Genomic DNA, 26,092 nt, shown 5'->3' on the forward strand with positions numbered 1-26,092 from the left:
AGACGTCCGACGAAACCTTGCATATGACGCTGAAATTTTATGACCGCTTCGTCTGTATATTCGGCAATATCGTCATATGTGAAAGCTAGCTCATCTGCGTTCAAATATACTACTCAAAGTTTGCTAAGGATCAAGTTTTTGGTGATATAATAAAAGCATCCAACAAACAATGATTGAAACATCCCGGTACACAATGATTGGGTAATCCCTATTGGATCATTACGATGAACGGATACAGGCATGTGGTCATGTGCACGAGGTGCTTGAAAACCTGTGTATCATGACAGAATCTCTGTACATCATAATCAGAGAGCACAACATCATTTTCAACTAAAGTTGGAAACAACTGAATGTTCTTTTATTCCCCCTCAACGCCAGAGACGTCGTTTGATGAACGACGAATTAGGCAGATGCACAGGGTGCTTGAAACTGGGTCAACACAACGTCTCGTTACAAACGTCTTTGGTGTCAGCCAAACTGTAATCAGCAGGGCATGGAATCGATACCAGACGTTTAGATAATCTACCAAGCGACATGCAGGTGATCGGCATCGAACAACCACACATCTGGAAAGACAGGTTTCTCCTGATTGCCGCAAGACGGCATCACTACGTGACTGCCACACTCAGAAATGACCCACAGAACGCCAGTGGCGTTAACGTTTCCACTCAGTTTGTCATCGTCTCTGTAAAACGTGGTCTACGCTCATTAGATTAGGCTGAAGACCTCGTCAATTGGACAGACCAGGAGGACTGGTGAATTAAGATAATGTCTAGACCTCACAGATCGTCCTGGCCTAGTGTGGCGTAGACAAGTAGAAAGAGTTCAGGATTCCAACGAAGTTGAACATGACAGCTACGGAGAGGGTTCAGTCATGATCAGTAGTGCTGGAAGAACCGATCTCCATGTCCTGTCGCGGGGCATGATGACAGGTGTGCGCTACAGGCATGCCATTCTAGATGTGTACATGAGACCTATGCTGGTGCAATCGGACCGCACTTCATCCTAATGGGCGATAACGCACGACCTCTTGGTGCCAGGGTCGTTGATGCCTACTAAGAACAGGAGACCAGTGTCCGCATGGAGTGGCCATGCAGCCCGCTCACCAGACCTCAGACCTATGGGACACAAGTGGAACGAGCTACATATCACCCTTTCATATATGTTCCGGCAACTCTACAATGGAACAATCTTTTCGTGACAAGCATCCACACGTTTTTTGGAAGCATGAGGTGACGGTTCCAACTTAGACTGTGATCGCATCACGTGTATCACATATGCTTTACTGAGAGCTTGGTATTTTTTACAATGAATTTTATTTCGTGATGTTTTTTACGTTTTAGGTTTGGTCACACGCTCATTATTACGGGTGATCTTACTGATTATTGGCTAGATGTTGTTCGTTGGCATTGTGTGGCACATGACAACAGCCAATTGTTCTTCACGCAACATTATTTATGGCTATTTCAACAGATGCACACAACTGTACGTATTACCTTTTAAAGTAGTGATCCTTAGCCATCTTTGAGTACTATAGTTCATTTAAAATACTGCTTTAACGATACAGTTTAATAGTTTAGGTATAAATGTGAACTTGTTATGTTGAAATTTGAGGGTCTTTTAGGTCAAACGTTCGTGCATGTTAGATATGCTTGCTGTTCACCATATGGTTCCCCTCCTTTAGATGTAGTAGGCGCACAATCAAACACAAATAACACCGCAACAAAGCCACAGGACCACTTATTGAAGGCATATGTAGAAACACTTATAATCACTTAACTGATCATTTTCCTGGAACGTTTTTGTAAAATAGATTCATCACGAGACTTTGTAATCGTGATAGGATGGCCTGTGACTAGAAAGATCATTAAATGACGTCTTAGCTATGTCAATTATCACTGTAATAGTAAGTCCGGTATGAATTAATTACCAGATTATCATCCAAATTTGGAGAAAAAAAGTAAGGCGGGGGGCATTTTGATTATTTTTTTAATTTCTTTCAGGGAGAACACAATAATTTTCTTGTGTCTGGTGCTCACTGTTTAAATTTTAAAAAGGAAATACAGCTGTGTAGAGGGTTGTGCGCACAATACACTCATACTATGAGACTTGTAATTCATCTTGAAATGGTCTGAAAGTAAAAGACTAGAATTTGGAATTTGTAAATACAAATACAGCAAAATAAACATACTGTGAAGAAACACTGATATTATGGCCAACATTTTCATTGCAAACCTCATGTTCTTATTGAAGAAAATCACTGAGCTTGAAATGGATTTCTTCAATAATACCACGACCAGTTCGTATTTTCAACTTTGGAAACCTAACTTAACTAAAACGTCTTTTGTTAATATTTTTAACAAAATTTACAATTTGTTTATACTTTGTAACAGGTCATTAGGGCTTGCCTAAGTAATTAATAATTTATTGAACACTGACTGCTCGTCCTTGCCTAACATGATGGTTCGTTGCTCCGCCATTAATGCACATCAATGTCTGCTATCAAGTACTACATCTAACTTTATATCAATTGTTATTCGCCCTATCACTCTCTTCCCACCCAACATTTATTTGAAGTGGACCATCTGTCCATTGTAAGTCCATTCATTCATCAATAAACTAAACATTGTAGCAAAGTGGTATGACATGAATACATGACATTTTTTGGATGGATAACAACTTTATTTTATTACAGATGACGGATCACAAATTAATTCACCCGAAGGTACATGATTTGAATCATGCTTAAAATCACTACTGCCATTGTCATGTTTGTGGCGAGTCCAGGTGAGTCTGTACATTAAGTTTTCATATCAGTGATGTGGGGGGATGTCAATCTGCTAGATTGTGATATTATATTGTTTCTGCATTAACCCACGGTATGGCAGTTTGATGCATGGATTATATATGTACGTACTTACTATTCTTTATGTAACTGACAAGAGCTAATGGACGTTAGAAGATGTTACTTGTTACTCTGCCTGGCGTTCTGCATGAAGGTGTAAAAACAAGGACTGCTCGGCTCGGAGTCAGTATACTGAGATGGGTATCCATTTGGCATTGTCTATCAGTGAGTTAACAATTTTAAACGGCATACGTCCGGTCTCGTACATGCAGTTAAACACACACATGTGCATTCAGGTCACTGTAGAAGTTTCGCCTCAACACCTCTTGAAGTAACCAAAAGTGCACACGTGCATGTTAAATGTGAATGATCTTCCTGAGATAGTTATTCGTATTACAGGCGTTGTATCAGGTGCACCCAGTGTCAGTCCAGTGTTGTCTGCAGTGTCTGACACAGCCAGGTTCAGCTGGGAGATTCCACAGGGAGGTCTGGGGTCAGGTACTGGTTTCTACACTGTCAGTCCTGCTGGTGCTGCTGTGTTCATAGTCGCAAGTACTGGGACAGCTGTTATCTTGCCCAACTACAGAGGCAGAGTGGTGTACCAGGGGAACATAGCAGCCAGGAGTGTCACCTTCACCCTGAGCAACATCCAGACATCTGATGCAGGGACCTACACGTGTGGGGCTGGAGGGGCTACTGCTATCATACAGAACTGTGGACAGAAGCTTGTTGTCCTGGGTGAGAAATAGTGGTAGACGTTATAATATGTTACAGGTAGTAGTAGTAGTAGTAGTAGTAGTAGTAGTAGTAGTGCAAGTGATATCAACTACTAGTAGAAGAAACAACTACTAGTAGCAGCAACAACAACAGTAGTAGTAGTAGTAGTTGTAGTAGTAGTAGTAGTAGTAGTAGTAGTAGTAGTAGTAGTAGTAGTAGTAGTAGTAGTAGTAGTTGTTGTTGTAGTAGTAGTAGAAGTTGTTGTTGTAGGTTGTTTGTTTTGTTTAATGTTTAACGCCGCACTCAGCAGTATGTCAGCTATATGAATGTTTTACATTTGTAATGAAATAATTTAATTTCCGGTATAAGGAAATATAAGGATATTCCGTGGATAATATCATGTTTTCACCCATCCACGAGCGCCCTATCACAGGATTAGCCGTGAATGCTGTGAACCGTGAATGCATACCGTTTTATGACATAAACGAGGCATACCTTAAAGGGCAAGTTCACACGGAAATGAACCATTTTTTCTTGTACTTTTTCCACATTAAAAGTGTTAACATAGAAGTGTCATAGACAAAAATATAAAAACATCATATTTAATTAACATATTTTTTGCACTAAAACGATTCATATTTTTCACATTTACCAAGTGTTCTATTTCCATAACAAAAACACCATGGCTTATGCCCCTTGCAATATGACGTCATTGGTGCCAATTGATAAACATTATGACGTCATCATGCTTTGTTAGAGCCGCTTCACGTGGTGTAGGTACAGTTTTGTGATTCTAGCATCTCAGATGCCAGCCAGAATTGTGTTATGCTGAGACACCACTGCGCCGGAGTGTGTCGTAGACCATGTTGTTTTACCGCAAACTGGTCCTTGATATCTTTTGCGTTGAGAATAGACAGGGACCCAGTTGAATTGGCACCAATTACGTCATAATCTAAGGGGGATAACTCAGGCCTATTTCGCTCGTAAAACGAAGGCCTCATAACGGCATATCACTTTCACACTATTGTAAGATCCTACTTTCACTGTGAAAAAAAATGTTTGTATATTTTCAAACACAGATACTAACTAATTCTAAAATTGCGTTTTGTTTAGAAAAAGAAAGAAAGTGATTTTTGCGTGTACACTTCCCCTTTAATACAGTTGTAGAAATACGCTTTATTATATAAACGAATTGTTCAGAAAGAGTACAAATACATAAAATGCATAAAACAAAATACAATTCATTTAAACTGATCACGAGATTATCAACTTACAGGCAGTGTGTCTCAGGATGCAGATGTGTTGACAGATAAAGCGCGTGTTTTAGAAGATCAAATTCTGCAGCTGTCATAAGCCAAATATATATCATCTAGTTTTTATTTAAAACTCCTAAATTTATTACATTCAAGTTTCATAAAAAAAATAACTGGAATCAGTGTTTGAATTAATTTTCTGTTAAACTTAATTGGATTGTGCTGTGGGACGCGTACATGTATGCCTATTCAGACAAGAAAGTGAATAATTTTTTTTAATTGTTATAAACGGCAAGTAATATAAATTTATAAAATTCTAAACTCGCTTCTGTGTAATAGCAATTCTATGCGGGTGCTCGTTTTGTATTCTATGTTTCTCTTAAGGAATCTTTAATTCTTTAATATCAATATAACATATATTAAACATCGATTTCGAAATTCATATATTTCGTTAATCATTAAAAGACTTAACTCAAGAGTTAATATCTGACAATTTTAAATCCTCATCTAGATAGTTTGATAAATCAAAGCAACTGTGGCAACACATCAGTCCTAATCAATGCACGTGTAATATCTGAACTATGTATTCTTGTATCATAGAAGATGCTTGAAATAGACAAGTCTAGCTAGGTTGTATTGAAATAACATTGGGGATAAGACTTTCACAGAATTATTTTTGAAGAGATTTTAAACTGAAGAAGTCATTGAGTTATATATCACATGGGCGGATTATTTCGAAAAGAATCTTTATTTCTGTATAAATTACCACCAAAGACAATAAATAGATCTTAATTGTGCACCCCCCCCCCCCCCCCCCCCCCTTTTCAAAAAATCTGTATCAGCCCATGTAACAGATGTTGTGCACAATTGTCTATACATAACCTAGCTGACATACCTCTTGTGAAATTTGAATATGATTATAGTGAATAAAATATCAAAACAATAGTCAAAGAAACAGAAAATCGGGGCATATCAAAGGCATTTTAGAATTTTTGGCAACTTTTGAGATATAAATTGTGTAACAATTTAGCGATTCCGAGCTAACCGAATCAGTTTCCATATTGGCCCTTTGCGCCTGTAGACCTCTGCGGCTTGGGGTCTTTCCTCCAATTTATGACAGTTGTCCGAATCTTGTCCGAATTGTTACCTTGTTTCATTTTGTCGCTGTGTGTACACCTAGCTCTGCATTTCGGTTCGTAACGTTAGGACAGGACAGGCGGAAGGCAGACTCTGAACAAACGTGACGTCTACATAGACCAGAGTTAGATCTAGAGTATCGTCCCTTTGATAAAAAGCATTAATCTAGCGAGCGGACCCGTAAGTTGAAAAACTATGTGTAGGCAAATGTATATGCAATTATTATCATTACATGTTTGCGATAGAACTACATTGATGGTTGTCACTGCCCGACTGACACATCACTATGCTCCTGACGTAATATAAGTGTTACTCTCAATGGGATGTCCTCAGATCTTATTTACCAGTAGCCAGTGGGGTCGATTCCCCACATAGAGCTAATTTCTCTCGCAACTTCAACCTACACCCAAATTTAGATTTAAATTAAAATGGACATATTTTCACTCAAAATTGTAGATATACTGCACTTTAGTTCTTCAACATGGTCATGTAATATATCATATGAAAGCTTTTTTACAATGTCTTTTCAATGATGTACCTTATTCACTGACTTCTGTGGTAATCTTATCCCCCAATAATACAACAAATGATATATCGAAAGCTAATTTCTCTAGTCAAACCAACTAACCTCCAAAGTTGTATTTTAATAACATGGAGATCGTTTCACTCAAAATTGTAGATATACTGCACTTTTGTCTGAGTATTTCACACTAGTTTATCGTTTGAGTGGAAAAAACATGAGAATACTTGTAGTATTTTAAAGTATTAAAAATTACATCACAGAGTCTGTGAAATAATGAAGGGCTGTGAAATAATGTCATCTCTAGTCACCATCAGAGTCCATCTCTTCTCGAAAGGTAGGTAGGTAAGTTGTTTCTGTTTAGGCATGACATAGCACAACTGCATCCAAGGGAACATCCCATGATGTTCTTGGCGCAGCTACACCTGGATGATGCAGTTGATGCTGGATTGTACACTTGGATGACAAGTGAGTCTGTCTTTTTCATGTTGAAGGCACCAGTTTCTTCTGTTGGTTGCAACAAATCTGGTTGTACGATAAATATGTTCCAGGTCGACTTCTTGCCATAACCACTGCACTGGCTTGTTGTGTCACAACCATGACCGCATGGGATTCTGGTAGAGTTGCTACAACATCTGGAGTGAGAGATTGATGTACATCATCAACTTGTATGAATAGAGAGTCCTTTGCAGTACCTGCACCGATCTATATCTGAGCAGAAAACCGATGTTTATGATGTTTCAACGGTACTAACACATCAGTGTCTCGGTTGTGAATGACAATGTGGTCGTATACATTGCAGGAGGCATCCATGACATGCATCATCATTCGTGTATCTGCCTCTTCATGTGTTTATAGTAGATTTGGTGGTTCGCAGTGGAAGACTAAACTAAGCTAAACTAAACATGAACTTAACTTGCAATCAACTAAACGTGAAATCCCCTTATAATCAACTAAACGTGAAATCCCCTTGTAATGTAATGAACAATGAAAATGTGATAAGATCAAATGAAATGGATTTGAAACTTGTAATGTAAATGGGTAACTCTCTCAACTATTTCTATTTAATTCTATTTCTGTACTATTCTAATTCACTATTTGGTAACTTAGAGAGAGATATCCATTTACTCCTTGACCATATGAATGCCAGAAGCCAAACTGAAATAAACTGTGTCTAGAGCATGCACATTTTGCGCTCATCCAGCAAGAAGCATGTGCTGCATGCCAACTTTAACGCTTTCCGCAAAGCTGTTGTGTACCCATGAATCAACCACTGTGTCCAGGAACATGAGATCTGTTCCCGGACAATTGTTCCCGGACGCTTCAGACCATGCCCCCTTCCATGATAGACCCCTGTCTATCATCTATTTGGAACAATACTTCATCAAAACAACGCAGTTGACAAACTACAAAAAACCTAACTTATTTACAACAATGACTAGTCCATGAAAACAGCAGCACTATTTACGACCTTGAACAACTGGTTCTTGTTCAGTCTCGATATTCGAGAGGACAGATCTTTGTAACTGTTCGAGTCAATCTCGACCCTCCAACTTTAACATCTACAACTCTAACATGGCCATCTTTGCCTGGGTAAGTTTTCAATATCCTTCCCATTGGCCAAGTTCCTCTTGGATTATCTTATGATACGACAATCACCACATCATCAACTTGGAAGTCTCTTGATGACTTGACCCACTTTTTTCTGACATTCAACGTTGGAAGCCACTCTCTCATCCATCTCCTCCAGATATGCCTGATGTGTTCCTGGATCCTCCGCCAACGCTTCTGGGGAGAAAAGGAAGTGGAATCTATTTCTGGAGCGAAGTCCCCACCAAGCTGCCCATGTAGAAAGTGGTTTGTTGTGAGCGGAACATCATCCTGTGTGTGGGCACTCTGATATGTGAGTGGTCTTGAATTCAACAGAGCTTCGGCCCCAGTAAAAGCAGTCATCAGTTCTTCATAGGTGACATCACTTGAGCTGAGGACAGCATAAATAGCACGTTTAGCTGACTTGACCATTGATTCGAATATTCCTCCGAAGTGAGGAGCATTTGGAGGATTAAATCTCCATACAATGCCTCTGTTTGCCAATTTCGATTTTGTGATGTCAGAATCTAATGAAGTCACCAGCTCTTTAAGCTCTTTCACAGCTCCAACGAAATTCGTCCCGTTGTCCGATATGATCTCCTTGGGCATTCCCCTTCTGTGTGCCATGCGGCAGAGAGCATTCAAGAACGAATTTGTGTGTAGTCCAAAAGCAATCTCTACATGTACAGCGCGTGTAGCTTGGCATGTGAACAGTCACAGGTAACGCTTTTGACGGCTTTTACCTCGACCCTGTACAGTAAGAAATGGACCAGCGAAATCTACCCCAGCTTGAACAAATGCTCTCATTGAACAAACTACTCTCACCTTTGGAAGATTGCCCATGAGTTGTTGTGCTGGTTTTGCTTTTTGTTTTTTGCACCAAGAACATGCATTTTCCCATTCACGAATTTCCTCCCTCGAGGACATTATCCAGAACTTTGAAGACAATGAGGCTAATGTGGTATTTGTTCCCATGTGGTGACACATTTCATGATGATGTTTAACAATCAACTTTGTCACTGGGCTTTTTCTGGGAAGAATAATAGGAAACCTTGCTTCCCAGGACAGGACTTCTGCAAACCTCAGTCTGCCATTTAATCTCATCACCCCTGTTTCATCCAGAAAAGGCTGTAATCCTATGAGTTTACTCTTAGGTGGTATTCTGCTGTCATGGTACAGTGCCAAATACTCTTTAGGAAATGCCTCCTTTTGATCTTCTGAAATTAGTTTTCTTTCAGCTCCTTCAATCTCTTCTAGGTCCAGTTCTTCTTTCCTTCTCATATCCTTTTGTGCCCGACAGTTACTGAGAAACCTGTAGACCCATGCTGCAAAGACTCTGCACAGTCTTTTCCAGTCGGAAAACCTACATGGATCCAAACGCCATGTCTGATCAACATCTTGCACCATCATTGTCACTTTCATAATTGATCCAGTTTTCCTTTCCATCTCAACTTTCTGGAAAGCATGTATCTGTTTTGGCCATTGGCTTACATCAAGTTTTTAAAAACTCAGGACCTTGAAGCCATGCTTTTGTACCAAGTGTTTCAGGTTTACAACCTTTTGTAAGTATGTCAGCTGTATTCAACCTAGTTGGCACATGTATCCATTGGCTGGGTTTTGTCACTTCTTGTATAAAACCCACACGATTGGCCACAAATGGCTTAAAGCTTCCACTGTGGTTTTTTATCCACCACAACACGTTCATGCTATTAGACCAGATCCTTGCATCATAAGGTGACATTTCTAGGCCTTTTGCAATAGCAAGCAGAAGTTTCACCCCAAGAACCGCTGCCATCAACTCTAGTCGTGGGACACTGATAGCCTTCAGTGGAGCAACATGACTTTTTGCAGCTACAAGTTGACTCGCTGTCCTGTGCTCATTAACACTCACCAGATAAATGACTGCTCCAAAAGCATCTTGTGATGCATCTACAAACACTTGTAGGTTTGGATTCACTATTTCTGTTCTAAATTCTATCCATCTTGCGAAATATAAAGACTTCAAATCTGCCAATTCCCTATACCATTGCAAAACCCTTTCCTCTAAATCAGGATTCAGACTGTCATCCCAACCTACACCAGACACCTAAATGTGTTGCAATATTATCTTTGCCCGAATGGTAAATGGAGCTAACAGTCCCAAAGGATCAAATATCTTAGCAATCTCCCTCAGGAAAGCTCTTTTTGACATTTGAAAGTGATCATTTTGGATGTTGTAGCAGAATTGAAATCTATCACTCTCTGCATTCCAGAGCAACCCAAGAGCTTTCACTGATGGCAGTTCAGTCATCTGAATATTAATTTCAGATAGTCTATCTGCAACTGGAATACATTCAAGGACCTTCAATGAATTGGAGACCCACTTCCTGGCATGCATTCCAGCTGAAGTCCACAGTTCATTCACCTGATCATAAAGCTCTATTGCTTTTTCTTCGGTTTCTACCGAATCCATTGTGTCATCCATGTATGTTGATTTAGCAACTGTGTCTGCAGCCAAAGGAAGATGATTTTTGCATGCCTTAGCATGTTCCTGTGTAACATACTGTGCCAGAAATGGTGAACAATTCATTCCAGGACTACCCATGAAAATTCATATACATCAGGTTCTTCGTCCAGGTTCATTGATCTCCATAGAAATCTGAAGTACGGTTGATCAGCTTCAGTAATCTTGATTTGCAAGTACATTTCTGCAATGTCGCATATGATTGCGATTGGATGTTTTCTAAATCTAAGCAATATTTCAACAAGATCATTTGGACCTTGGAGAACAACATCATTTAAAGACACCCTATCACTTCTTGCTGATGCATCGAAAACCATCCTTACCTTCGTTGTATTTCGTTCAGGCCGGACCACTGGAAAATGAGGTAAGTACCAACATTTTTTGTTAACTTCTTTTTCAGGAACTTTTGTGATGTATCCTTTTCTCAGATACTGTGATATCACGTCCCCCATATGCTGTCTGAATGGTAACATCTTTGGATAACCTTTTCTCAATTTGTTTCAGACGTTTGAAAGCACTATCATAATTACTATCATAACAAGTTTTGACTTGTCCTTCCATGGAACACCAACAGTGTACCTCTCTGAAGCATAGGTAAGTGATTCTTTTACAGCATCCACAGCCAGTTCCTCATCCGTGTCCTAAAGGGCGTGTACCCTGAAATGTTTTCAACCTCCCAGAACCTATTTACTAATGCCTCAAGCTCTATTTCATTGCTTGTTATGTGTGAATCATGAGCAAAGAATGAGCCAGTCACATGAGCAGTATGTATTTCTGATTCGTGTACTTTACCAACACACGTCCACCCCAATGGTGTTAGCCTTGCTATAGGATCACCAGGATGACCACAAACATCTTTGAGAGAACAATGAAGTTCCAAATAGTCCATTCCAATCAATATGTCCACAATTGGTCTAGAACTCAATTTTGGAAACTCAATGTTACGCAAGTGACTCCAATCATTTGCATATTTGCATGCTACTTTCATCATCCCTATGACCTTTGTTGTAGTCAATGCTGATATGTTCATGTTCACCGATCCATCAACACTTTCTAATCCCACTTCAACAGCCATGCTATTAAAGGTTTCCTGCTTGCTGTTGAGAACATCCACAGATACGGTCTGTCTTTGACCATGCACACCTAACTCTGATGCTACGTCTTCATTGATATAGGTTTGTGTGCTGGCGTCATCCAGAAGAGCATTGACCTGTATTTTGCGAGTTCCATTTTTCAGTATAACAGGAATTGTCCTGAGCGAAGAAAAGGAATATTCCTTTCTCGTTGTAGACATTGTTGTCTGTTTGTACTCATTCCGAGCTTCTTCGGATTTGTTGCTTGTATTCACAGTGTCCTTTGTCCGTGAGTTTACCCAATCACTATCATGAAGTAATCTATTGTGTGTCGACCGATATCCCTCAATACCACATAGCACATTTGTGGAACATAATTTCCCAACATGACGGATTCCTAAACACCGACCCATAATTTCTGGATATCTAAAGCTTTGAAGCTTTTACAGTTTACTAACTGATGACCCTTCTCGTAACAGAAGTGACAGAGCTGTACCTGTTTCCTGCCAAAGAAAGATCCTGACTTTTGATTGGACTTATGTTCCCTATCATTGGGCCTTTCAACGATACCCAGTTTCACCTCAGATGCTACGGTTTGAAATTCGGATTCTTTTAGAACAGCCATCTTTGGTAATTTGTTATCATTGACCCGGTCATTTTCCTCAACAACTGGGAGTACAGACACCCGTTACCCAATTCCTCATTTTGTCAGCTTCTCTAAGACTGACAACAGTAATGTCTAAAAGTTCGGCATAATTCTCTAAGTCCTTGGCGTTGCCAGGACGAATGGGTCTGAAGTTATAAACTTCCTCCATTTTTAAAGCAATCTGCCTTTTTTACCTCCATACTTTCTCTCAAGCCGTTCTAAAGCTACATCATAAGCTGCAGCAGTGTGACCTAGCCTTGATATGAGATTAGAAGCCTCTCCTGCAACATATTGCTTTAGTTGTAACAGCTTATACTCATTAGTGGCATTAGCTCTGTCCACGCATGCCATGAAAGCAGCTTTCCAACTTTCATAGTCTTTAATGTTGCCATGAAACACAGGAATTGAAACCCGTTTCATCTTGCTCCACAGATCAACACCAAATTTATTGCTATGCGATGTCTTATTTCTTTCAATGAAAGATTTCATTTGGTGGTCATAGTTGCTATCTTTCTGGTCATATGGCAAATGTAATTTCCACCTTTCTATTTCAGGAGAAGCAGGTGCTTCCATTTCTATTCTTATTCTACTCATATCTATTTCAGGTGCAACTGACTCACCATGACCAACATTCTGATGAACAGAAGGAACACATTGTTCTTCTTGAAGCTCTGCGGCTTTAAGTTTCACAGGCATGTGTTTCTTTGTGTTAATTGGGCGAAATATCCTCGACATTACTGACCTTATACCAGAAGACGAGCTGTCATCTGACCTGCTGCTCAAATGCAATCTTGCATTGTGTATTGCATCATCGCTATATTCTAAGACTTCATCTATTTCCTTACATGTTTTCTTGGCATTCTCATAATCTCCATGTTGGTCGTATGCCTTGGACAGGTCATACAATAAGTCAACAGCTTTAGCCTGAAGAGAACTCACCTTATCTATCTCATCCCTCACTGCTTTCCTTGTGGGGAGATCCTCCTGGTCTATCAAACTCAGCATCTGATTCTGAGCCTTTGTCAATGCAGACTTTGCTGCCGTCTTTTGTTTCTTAAGCTGAGCTATTTTTAACTCCAGCTTATCTACATCACTAATACTTGTAGCCTTTTCAGGATTTATTATCAGACCTTCAGACTTTGCTATATCAGACATGCTTGTTGCTGTGCCAGCCATTGTGAACAAACAAGCATCAAACTACACCTGGAAATCTATCCTATCTTTAAATGACGTACGCTGACCCTAAGAACTATCAACACCAGTCACTATAACTAACTAACTAGCCCATATTCAGAGCAACCACACTCTGCAACCAATGGTTCGCAGTGGAAGACTAAACTAAACTAAACATGAACTTACCTTGCAATCAACTAAACGTGAAATCCCCTTGTAATGTAATGAACAATGAAAATGTGATAAGATCAAATGAAATGGATTTGAAACTTAAAGTGAAGTTGCCGTATAGTAACAATGTAAATGGATAACTCTCTCAACTATTTCTATTCTATTCTTTTTTTGTACTATTCTAATTCACTATTTGGTAACTTAGAGAGAGATGTCCATTTTCTCCTTGACCATATGAATGCCAGAAGCCAAACTGAAATAAACTGTGTCTAGAGCATGCACATTTTGCGCTCATCCAGCAAGAAGCATGTGCTGCATGCCAACTTTAACGCTTTCCGCAAAGCTGTTGTGTACCCATGAGTCAACCACTGTGTCCAGGAACATGAGATTTGTTCTGGGACAATTGTTCCGGACTATTCAGAACATTTGGTATTGCTGCAGATTGATCTAAGGAAGATATTACATCATCATGGTATGAATCGAGGTGACAAGCTTTTGTCAGAGTTCATTGACAATCGATTGGCGGATAATGCTAAGAGTATTCATGACAAAATGTCAGATAAAAATGTCCAACAGTACATGTTCCGCACTGTACACCATGCAGGTATCAAAGAAGTCAATTCAAACCAATACCTTTGAGCAAGGAAGAAAACTTTTCAGAAGGTTGCTGAGTGCCACCCACAATGGAAGAGAAGTAAACGTACCACATCTTCTAACACATGAGCTGTCCCAGATCCCACCTTCCCTGGCAACAACAGATGGTCTACTTTGTACAACAAAGCTGCATTACCAAATTTGCTTGCATATTCTCATGCTACCATCAACTGATGACACAACATGCATTGTTATTTCTGGCATGGCTCTTGTACAGGCTATAGGCAAATCAAGCAAAGCTAGGACCTTTGGAGATTTGGCTGATGTTTTCAATTGGAATGTGCTGAAGAACTTCAGTGAAACTTGTACTAAAGTCGATGATGACTTTGACCAAAATGTTGCAAAGTCAGTAAAATCTGCAACTTGGACAAAAAGAGGTGACCGATCAAAGAAATTTCGAAGAATAATACATAAATGAGACATCCTTCTGCTGGCTTCATTGTCCAGTTTTATTGAAATGAACAAGCAAAATTTGATACAATTATTGACCACAGACAGACAGACTCACTTGTCATCCAAGTGTACAATCCAGCATCCAGCATGCCTCCTGCAATACGACCACAATCTCATTCACAGCCGAGACACTGATGTGTTAGTACAGTTAAAACATCATAAACATTGGTTTTCTGCTCAGATATGAATGGGTGCATATCAGTTGATGATGTACACCAATCTCTCATTCTCTCAGATGTTGTAGCAGCTCTACCAGCATTCCATGTGGTCACAGGTTGTGGACCGGGAACATATTTATCGCACAACCAGATATGTTGCAACCAACAGAAGAAACTGGTGCCTTCAACATGAAAGACACAGAGTTTGAGACCTAGAGGAACTCCCACCACACAACCTCTACTCAGATGTCAGCACCAGTGCATCACGTGGTGTTCTGACCACAAAGGAGGGGCTGACATTCCACAACCAAAAGGGTATAGGTGGACGTCTACAGGTGATCCCAATGACCAAGAAACGAATGGCAGCACTGTGTCTAGAATTGCTCACCTGTAAATGCACAACAGGTAGATGCTCCCCATTCAAGTGTAGCTGCGCCAAGAACATCATGGGATGTTCCCTTCGATGCAGTTGTGCTATGTCATGCCTAAACAGAAACAACTTACCTACATCTCCAGATGAGGCGGACTCTGACGGTAAATAGAGATGACATTATTTCACATTTTATTTTTAATACTTCATAATACTACAATTATTCTCATGTTTGTTTCTACACTCAAATTATATACTAGTGAAATGCCCAGACAAAAGTGCAGTATATCTACAATTTGGAGTGAAAATATGTCCATTTTAATTTAAATCTAAATTTGGGTATGGGTTGAAGTCGCGAGAGAAATTAGCTTTCAATATTTATTGTACCCATGTTAGTGACAAACTGCCTTCACAAAGCTGGAATTTCCCTGAGCATTGCGATACCTGACAAATAAACTTACATTTTCAAAACTCGTTGACATTTAAAGTGTTTAGAAAACAAACGAACAATTCCAGAAATAAAATACAACAGTTTGTATTAAGTTGTGTGATAATAAAGTTTAATGAGCCTGAACAAGTTTACAAGTTTAAAGATATGTCACTCATTTTCGTCACTATAAAAACTCTTATATTTATCAAATTAAGTTGCCAAGTATTTAATCCTTATCTTTATACGATAGCCTCCTTTTGAGGGTAACTTTATTCCTTGTGAGTGTAAGAGTTAGTGTTTAGTACAGTTTACAACTTCGAAGTAGTTCGTTTGATTGCCATATGTCTTTGCCTACATGATTTGTGGTATAATACTAATCACCACATAGTTGTGACTGTTATTGAGGAAACATTTGTTTCAAACAACCCCTAACAAATAGTTATTTAGTCCAGTCATACCCTTTTAATGTAAAAGATTTATGTGACACCGATCAGACAATACGGTACTGGTTGTGAAAACGTGAATTGTCTGGCAGTGGTAAAGTCATATCTATAGACAGTTTCTGTTGATAAAGGCTATCATTGGTACACCTGCCCCCATTATGATCACCTAAAGATTACACTTTACAAATTCAGTACAACATATATTTTATCGTATTCTAAAGCATGATATTGACATGTTGTTATGCATTAGCTATGTTATTCTGTTAGAAACACATTTGTGAATATCGACAAATATTTTATTATGAGAGTGTATAGTAGGTACATAGACTTAAATCCAAACGAAACGCGAATCATCTGTCAATCCTTGACAGTCATCTGCACTTTTGGCCAACTGATGATGTTCCTGAAACCCGTAAGTTGTGGAATGACGTACACCAACTCGTGACATGTTCCATCCATTCCCAGCTTCCGTAAGGCCAATTTCCCTAATCCATCTCCTTGGTAAAAAGGAATATGGATTGTTTGTGTCAAAATTAAGATTAAACTACAAAACCAAAAGCTGTTATTTAGGGCAGATGACAAGGTTTCTCATGAATTACTTGAAACGTTTTCAAACCTTTTGGTAATAAAGAGGTGTTCCGCGTTTCATGCATTTTCCAGAGACGTTCGTGCACTTAATGCATATTGCGTTTTGGTGGTTGCTTTCATGTGATATAAAATGGAATTTTATGTAATTGAGAATGCAATTCATTCTATACTTTCACATCACTTCAGTTTTAAGATGTAGCCAATCAAACATCTTCGCCTTCCTTTTGTTTTGAAACTGATGACAAATAAACCAGGTAGGATTTTCTGGCATTCGTCACCACTCGCATATTTCCGTTAACCCCATTCGCTTTGTCCCTGATAGTATAGTTATAAGGTAAAAATGCATTCCCCAAACCTTAGAAAAGTATTACAAAGTCAATGGTTTTAGCTTTAAAACGATGGAGATAGAAAGCCGAAGTGTTGGCGCAAACAAGCAAGAAATCAATAGGGCGATGACAGTGACAGCTAGGATATTTCGGGATAGCTTCGGTGGTGTTGTCGCCAGTTAAACAATGGACATCTTTAATCGGTTCCGGTAGTTTGCATACTCATTAATTCAGATCTAAGTTCTCGCTTCCATTACGGGTCACATCAGAACGACCTTTCCCGAACTTTGACCACTGAAACGAATACCAAGAAGTCGATATCAGCCACATTCGTCACCACTCGCACCTTTCCGTAACCTGTAAGGCTTGTCCCGGAATAACACGAGTTGGTCACGAATGTATCAGGCAATGAGAAAGCAGCTTTCTCGAGTTTTACGGCACTCGTTTCAACCTGGCGACTTCCATTTCAGACTACGCTTGAAATATATGTTGACACAGTTCTCAATTAAAATTTTGAAAACTGAACAAACGAACATTCCGGAATGTCTAATATATTATTGCGATTTTATGACAGTGCTTCCCACATACTGTGCAACGCCTCCTCCGTTCAAATGTTTATCGAGAGATAGACGATACTTTTAAAGGAATCAGTCGTACGGGCCGTGCGTTCGGAATATCCTGTTTAAACTTTTTCGAGGTTGCATAATTAGAAAAAACATTCCGACAGTCACTTTCATGATCTGGTAAGCGACGCTTTGATTGGTCGGATGAAAGGTCGTTCTGACGTGACACGTAATGGGATGTCCTCAGATCTTTGTTTAGCGATAGCGAGAACTAAGACCTGATTTTAATGAGATTGGGTAGTTTGCTAATCACGACACAAACAGAATTTCATGGTCTGTTATTGTTCTGAACCAATTAAAATTATCTACGAGGACATGTGACAAAGACAGGCCAGGCCCGAACACTTTAAAATGATACCGTCGACATAAGGAGAGGGGAGCGCGGTTTGCAGCCGATCGAGTCGACCCCCGATCGTTCTAAGTTCTCCCCACTTATAGTGACGAACCTGGCCGGTCTGATCATGTCGTGTATTTAAGAATGAACTTTTACTTTTTGTGAGTTCATTGGAGTATGAGCCTTCATAGAGTGAGGGCCAAACTGTATGAACGTCGGAGCTTGCTGCTAAGTCATGGCTTAACTGACCATGACGACACTAAACGACAATGCTTTTAGGTAACTGTAGTAGGGTCCCACTTGACGGCCTGAAGCAGTTACGATAGTACAGTGACAGTTGGTCACGAAAGCTGAATACTCTGATTACAGGGATGAGGTACTTCCCTTTGACTCATTGTTCCGTTCATTTCGAAATTTATTTTTATTTTTTCAACGAATAAACTTAATACTGGTGATCATTTACCAGATTTTATTGTTTTCCAATGCTCATATTTGAAAATAGACTGCCGTCCCTATTCTCTATTTTACTGTTTTTGCCTGCGACTGCTCTGTGTGTATTTTAGTGTAGTATGCGAAACACCACAATGCTTTGTCATTGTTAGATAGGTTTGTACATCGGTTTGCGCTGCCACGCAGCCGAAAGTATCAATTACCGAATTACAAAAGTGAAAAAATGAAACCTATGACTTATCTAAAAACATGAGTTTGAAGTTGTCTCATTTTTTCTCCCCTTTCGTTATATTTGATGAACTTAATTAGATGACTTAATCTTTTTTCTCCATTGTGACCTGCATCTCTCTCACCAATGTATTATTTAAAAAGACATGATGAAGAAAATATACATCAAAACGTAAATTCATGTCGATATTATTGACTATATATTCTTAATTAAATCTATTATGTGACAGAGAACAATGTACTTTCAGGTTTCTCTCTATTTATGTAGCTGTCATTGATTACTTTTTCTTTTCCGTCTTTAATTTTTCCTCATGTGGGCATACAAGACACGTGACATTGAACGATTTTGCTAACTGTGCCTGTGATCATAACAAATCATCTTTTATGAGACAAAGCGATGTTACCAATTTAATAACATTTTATTATAAAACATTATGCAATTTTCAATGGTATCATTTTAACCATCTTCCAATTTCTGAAACCCTGTAAACAAGAAAAAGCGTTTTCCCGTTTATTCTGTGTGTTTGTGAGGTATACATTACGTTCAGAATATAATAAGGTGGCTGCTGATTATGTTGCCAGGGGTCTGACAACCGTCCCCTCTGAGGGTAAAACATGTTTGTCAACTCTATCCATGATGATTTGAAGTTTGTTGTTTGACAGGCAAGCCAACAACACCTGTCCGTCCAGTGTCAACAACTCCTGTCTACAACCAGCAAGTGACCTTGACCTGCAGCTCCACCTCTACCACTGTCCCAGCTGACCATGGCCTGACCTTGACCTACACCTGGCAGCGTGACAACACTAACATCACAGTTCCCTCCCCTGGTTCCCCCTACAACTTCACAGTGAGTTCCCGGGACAGTCACATCTACAGATGTAGAGCCAGAGAAAGTCAGGGTCTAGAGTCAGAGCGGAGCCAGGGGTACAACATGGAGCCTCAGTGTGAGTACTCTGGTTTGTAATATTTGTTGTATATGTGATGTATGTTGGATGTTTTAGCTCTCATTTGTCTTACTCTATTAGTCAGTCTCCTTCATGGAATCACTCACTGCACATTTGGCATGTCTTCCTTTTCATGTCTCATCGGTTTGTTTCCATGGATAACCTTACAATATCTTGGCATAGTATTGATTTGTTTGTATAATTCCACCATTTTTTAAAACATATTTTATTATCAAAAAGACAGTGGTAGTGCTTCACTTATTGCCAACGTCTCCCTGTGGTGAGATGCAGAACCAGTGAGCTCGGATCTGTTGGTTCCACATATGTACAATGTCACACCATCTTTACTCCAGACGGGCCCTACCAGATCTCCCTGACCCCCTCCACCCCCTCCTACACTGTGACAGAACACCATGCTCTTCCATCAATCACATGCTCCGCCCTCTGCAGACCCGGATGTACCTACAGATGGTTACACAATGGAACAACTGTCAGCAGTGGAGCCATGCTCCAGGGACAAGCTGACAGATCTGAGACAGGCTCCTACAGATGCCAGCCTTCTAATACACACGGGAGAAGTGACAGTGTTACAGTCAGTGTTGATGTTCAGTGTAAGTATATAGTCTACACTGGTGACAGTGTTACAGTCAGTGTTGATGTTCATTGTAAGTATATAGTCTACACTGGTGACAGTGTTACAGTCAGTGTTGATGTTCAGTGTAAGTATATAGTCTACACTGGTGACAGTGTTACAGTCAGCGTTGATGTTCAGTGTAAGTATATAGTCTATACTGGTGACAGTGTTACAGTCAGTGTTGATGTTCAGTGTAAGTATATAGTCTACACTGGAGACAGTGTTACAGTCAGTGTTGATGTTCAGTGTAAGTGTATAGTCTACACTGGTGACAGTGTTACAGTCAGTGTTGATGTTCAGTGTAAGTATATAGTCTTACAGTCAGTGTTGATTTTCAGTGTAAGTATATAGTCTACACTGGTGACAGTGTAAGTACACCATTACTTCAGTTAATTCTTTGGTGATGTCATGAGATGAAACATAGTATGAACAACTCAATAAAAAAAGGTCAATGTTGAGTCCGTGCGTTTGGAAACATCACAATCCTTTAACATAGTGTAAAGTAAAAAAGACTTGGTTATGCTTTATCTTCATAATTGTAAAGCGAACCATAGATTTTCACGCTTTTATATTTTCAGATCCAGCCACTGTGAGTATGTTTACTGCCAACTCTCTCGGAGGTTCAGTGACAGTTAACGAGTCGGATCCAGTGACCTTGCGATGCCAGGTTGACAGTAATCCGAGTTCAGTCATCAGATTACTGAATGGAACTGAAGAGTTGACAAGGGCAGATAACTCCCTGACAGCAGAATATAGACTGGAGTCAGCAGACTGTAGACAAAGAGGGAACTACTCCTGTACTGCCACTAACTACATCGGGGCACTTGTCAGCCAGAGGGTGGAGTTGCTGGTTACATGTGAGTACAGTCCACCTCTTTAACCCTGGATAGCTAGAAGTACACTACTTGCCCTGCCTACTTTATGTCCTGATCATATTCAACTTATTCCTTGAAACCCAAACTTAAACATATATGTCACCGCTCGTGCTAACATAGGGGGTGCAATCATATGATTGTTTGTTTGGTTTGTTGTTTAACGCCAACCATAAGATTGAGACATGTAGCTAAGATGTGATGAAATACGTATATGTAGTGTAAAATTCTATCAATTCATATGTAACCATTTCAAATAACATTAAAGCATTAAATTGATAGCCCGGAGTCAGTTTAATGTGTCTGAGTGATATCCATGTTTAAACTGCAGCATTCTATCTCAGTGGGCTAGTACTGAAAAAAAGACATAACGTCAGACTAATACAGGCAGACACACGCACACGCACGCACACGCACACGCACACGCACACATGCATGCATATTGCTATGTAAGTGAAATAAACTTTGACCTGACGTTAAATAGTTAATTGCTATGAGACCTCTTTAAGGAAACAACCTTAACATTCGAATATGTAACCGAGTGTAACCTGCAGCATAAGGACGGGACGGCATAAACTTATCAATACCATGCTCCATCAGCACCACAGGTTAGAATTTAAGGATGAATCATTTTTTTAAATACAGATTATGAAACAAACCAATGTGCAATGGTATGGTCTAATGTTGTTGAACGGGATTCAATGCATGAACATATCAAGTGCTGTTAACCGAGTATATTTACTTTTGTTGATATTTCTTTTCCTCAGTGCCAAGTTTGACAAAAGTATATATTTTCCAATTTTCACGTGTAGTTATTCCGAGTAGATGTATTTCACTTGGAAACGACGTGCATTGCCTTTGAACTCTTTGAAATGTGACCCTTTAATGACATACAAGGTTGGTCGTACGTTTGAATATCCATTCCGGACAGTGATATGAACATCGGATTATCACATGACAATGTGTTGTTTAGAGAAATTGGGTAAACAGGTGTATGCTGTCTCAGTCTTGGACATCATTATATGTTACGTTTCCATCAGGTTCTCCTCGTCTAGACGGGGCAGTCTCCCAGCAACTTGAGTACGCCTGTAGACTAGGTGGTAACGTGAACTTGTCTGTGTCAGTCCTGGCCTTCTCCCCGCCTACATTCACCTGGGGTAGAACCACCAGCACCAGCCAGGACCTCACTGGTTCCTCCAGCCTTGTCTCCGACATCTCAGTCACTGCCAGACTACACCTTACTAACCTCCAACAGCAGGACTTCGGGGAGTACAGTCTTACAGTTAACAATGGTATCGGCGGGTCAGTGGCATACACACTCAGCATAGTGTCTGAAGGTGAGATTTTGATATGAATTAATTCTCTCTAGTCCTGCTTCACGACTACTTCATTTTAACCTCCAACAACAAACTTGGAGGACAATGGTGTAGTCGAGTCAGTGGCAAATGTACTCACAATAGTGTCTGAAGGTGAGTTTTTGTTATACATGTATTCTATCTGGTACTACCTCATTATTACAATCAGATTTGTGTCTGACTTTTTCACATCGATTTCATTTAATCATAAACTCTATTGCTTGTAGGGCCACCGAGTACACCAACCACCGTCAGTGTCTACCCAGAAGGCCCCTCCTCTCTACGTGTTTTCTGGAAGGAGGAGTTCAATGGCGGGGCCACTCAGACATTCACTGTGGAGTACAGCACAGACGAGGAAGACTGGAAAACAGCAGGAACCTATGAAGAGACAGGAAGGGGGAATTACGTAACGTCAGTCGTCAGGGATCTCAACCCTGGCACTGTGTACTATGTGAGGGTTGCGGCTAGCAACAAGTTTGGAAGCAGCACCTACACTGAACATGTGACTGGACTGACCGGGAACAAAGTTGATTACTATGGTAAGTGTAATGAGAGTGATTATTGTTAACGTCGAATACAGAAAATTGTTTGAAAGAATATTCATGCGCTAAACCAATCACGTCACCATATGATTTACAACGCTTCCTTCCATGAAATCAAAATATCAGGGTCTGAGGGGGCATCGGACATATCACATGAAACAGATTGTAAACCATTTGGAGGCGACAAGTTAATACGTTAATGAATCAACGTGTGCTTACACAAGGTGTGCACAAAACAGTTGAAATAAAAATGTGTTTAAAAGATTGGTGTTTTTTTTGTCTCGTGAACTTTTAATTTTGGTTATATATCATACTCAAACACTACCTAAATATATCTTTGACCCGATAGTTTATGGAAGACATAACCAATGCTTGTAAGCAACAGGACATTTAAGTAAACTAAAGGAAGAACGGCAACAATCCTTGATAACTCTCGCAGTGTGTGACTGGGCATTGTCTTGTTGAAAGAAAACGTCTTGCTGTAGCAGAAACAGGGTCACCTCCGGTCTAAATATCCCACACCTGTGTTAAGATTCCCTTTGGTGAGAAACCTTCTCGTTAAAATCCCATGACATGCGCCAGGGCAACCATGAAACTGAAAGGCTTCACTTTTCTGGTAATAATTCCCCGATAAAGACGAAATTGAAACAACTCTTGTCAGAAAAGACGAAAACAGTTCTGGTCATCGCAGCATATTGCTCCGACGTTACAACAGTAACTGTAGCATGTTACTTTACTGTCACTCGTCAGACGACTGATACAAGATTCCAACACAATCATCCCAGATAACATCACACACCTGAAATTATTGTGTCTAAGAAATGTCTATGGTCTGCACAGTCTCCATAAAACATTTGGTGTTCCCATTTAGAAAAATGTTCATAGGTTTAGTATGTTTTATCACCTCTTCTGATTCGATAAGTACGTTGTCGTCCAATTTTGATGATTACCTGACTGATATGGCTTATCATACTGAAATGCTTTTTCTTGTACTGAAGCTACTGTTATGTATCCATGGTCATTGTCTATTGGGATCTACTGCACAATTTCACTGATTGAATTATAGAGAGCAGTGTTTTAACTATTAGCCGAAAATGACTTTATTATTTAGACACGAATTCTTCATTTTATTTGGCTTCCAGCAACTCCTTCACCAGCTGGACTAATAGCGGGAGTGACAGTCGGTGTGTTATTGCTGGTAGGCCTTGTCGTGGTTGTTGTCGTCATGGCTAGAAGAGGATATAAGTGTGTATTACTAAAACCAGGCAAGTGCACAATTACGGAGGAATGTTCATCAGTAACAAAACAATCAATTTGTATTATTCACGGTCTGTGGGGAATACGGGTATGTCATATTGATACACATGTTTAGGCTATAAATACTGAGATCCTCTTTATAGAAAAACACATTAACCGCATTGCTTGCCATCAGTTGATGCAATTATCCGTTGGCTTTGAGCATTTTCATGTTCTTCTCCAGAACGGCTTCAGGACTAAAGAGATATTATGATACTTTGTGCTTTTTCAAGGGAAAATACTCATTATGCATCCTCATTATGTTTTGTTTGGGTGAATTATTTCTTAAAGACCACATATCTGAAACACTTTGTCTAAAATATGTAACATAATTTAGAACTCTTACTTGAAAAGACACACTGTCCTTGATGCCATACATGTATTTGGAACTAATCTTCTCTGTCTGGGTTGAAGACCATGTCCGTCGTAATATGAATACATTATATTTGATGTTTTTACGTCAATATAGAACCGAACACACGTTAACCAACATTGAGCAAGTTATCAGCAGTTATGAGCAAACAAATGAGTAAATCTCAATCAGGTTGAATAGTTTCTCAGAAGAAATAACTATTTGGCATGCAATGATGCTTATTAATACAATGTGAAATAAACGAACGTTTGAATCATCTGTTACATTCAATTGATTTACATTCATATTTTTTCACCATGCCAAGCTTCAAGAGTTCTATGGTCAATGATATTATGTTTGTTCCTTAAAACTAAAGTTTCTGCTGGAAACTCTACTGGTTTGTCGAAAACCCTATACAGTAATATCAAATTGTATTTATGAGTCGTCAAAAGATAATAGAAGATATCCTTTTTCTCACTACAGGTTCTACAGTCACAAAGAATGTGTAAGTGTTTAATATACATTGATCAACATCATCGTATCAAATGCATGCTATGGATATGCAGATAAAGTATTGATTTTCTTTGATTTCCCATGCAGGAGCGAGCAACAGGTCAATCAGGGAGAAGAGATACACACCGCAGGTTAGTACCCGTCCACCCAAATTAGTGATATATCTTAAAAGTCAAGACATTCAGGCACACATATTTTTAATGTTTGTTTCTATAATGTGTGATAGTAACCTTCTGGGCACACGTCAGCAAACTTTCCATATGACCGAAATGCTGTTATAAAGGTGTTATACACCTAATCAATCTAAAAAAAAAATTCGATGTCGTTTGACACGGATATAGGCACAGAATCGAGACCATACAGTGGCCTGCAGGATAGGGAAGGTCACAAACAGATATACACCGAACTGGAGACGTATGCAATCACGGGAACGTTACCAACAGAAGGTATTCTACTTTAATCTACTTACATCACAACCATAAATCTTATGTTCTAAACTGATGAAATGAGAAAATGTTCCATCAATAAAGCAGCCCCCGTATCACCATTGGAAACAATTTTGAACATGGAGCAAACTTCAGAATGTGAAAATATTTTCAGACAGTGATTATGAAGCAATGACTCTTTTATCAATACCTGTTAGGTGTAAACATTCGTAGTTTACATTGGGTCCTCAATACTACAAGAAAAATGTACAATTTGTACTCACTATTTTATAACAATAAAGTCACACTTTGGTAATAAAAGTCAAAACTGTACCAGCATATCATGTCTAGTTAAAGATAAATTTATGGATTATGTTTTTTTCCTTTTCGTAAATGTTGAATATAAATATTTGAATATACCTTTTCTGTCGCATTGTTGCCCTTTCTTTAAGTGCATGAATATACGAACAAGT

The 26,092-nt window shown here is 39.4% G+C and overlaps 1 protein-coding gene across 1 annotated transcript; it reads left to right on the plus strand.

The window, feature by feature from the left end:
* Window positions 1-2,741: 2,741 nt before the first annotated feature.
* LOC139457084 (contactin-5-like) lies at window positions 2,742-24,530 on the plus strand. Its single transcript, XM_071238526.1, has 8 exons — window positions 2,742-2,765; window positions 3,226-3,583; window positions 19,349-19,630; window positions 19,984-20,241; window positions 20,843-21,121; window positions 22,177-22,473; window positions 22,719-23,030; window positions 24,514-24,530. The coding sequence occupies exons 1-8, from the start codon at window positions 2,742-2,744 to the stop codon at window positions 24,528-24,530; spliced, it is 1,827 nt and encodes a 608-aa protein (XP_071094627.1).
* Window positions 24,531-26,092: the final 1,562 nt, after the last annotated feature.

Source organism: Haliotis cracherodii, unplaced genomic scaffold (genome assembly GCF_022045235.1).
Source record: "Haliotis cracherodii isolate W230 unplaced genomic scaffold, xgHalCrac1.p SCAF_12, whole genome shotgun sequence".
NCBI classification, from domain to species: domain Eukaryota; kingdom Metazoa; phylum Mollusca; class Gastropoda; order Lepetellida; family Haliotidae; genus Haliotis; species Haliotis cracherodii.

Excerpts from the sequence above, each read along its gene's own strand:
- LOC139457084 (XM_071238526.1), top strand. The coding sequence starts at position 2,742 with ATGCTTAAAATCACTACTGCCATT. Across the intron at positions 3,584-19,348 it reads ACAGAAGCTTGTTGTCCTGG|GCAAGCCAACAACACCTGTC; the intron begins GTGAGAAATAGT and ends GTTGTTTGACAG. Across the intron at positions 22,474-22,718 it reads ACTCAGCATAGTGTCTGAAG|GGCCACCGAGTACACCAACC; the intron begins GTGAGATTTTGA and ends TATTGCTTGTAG.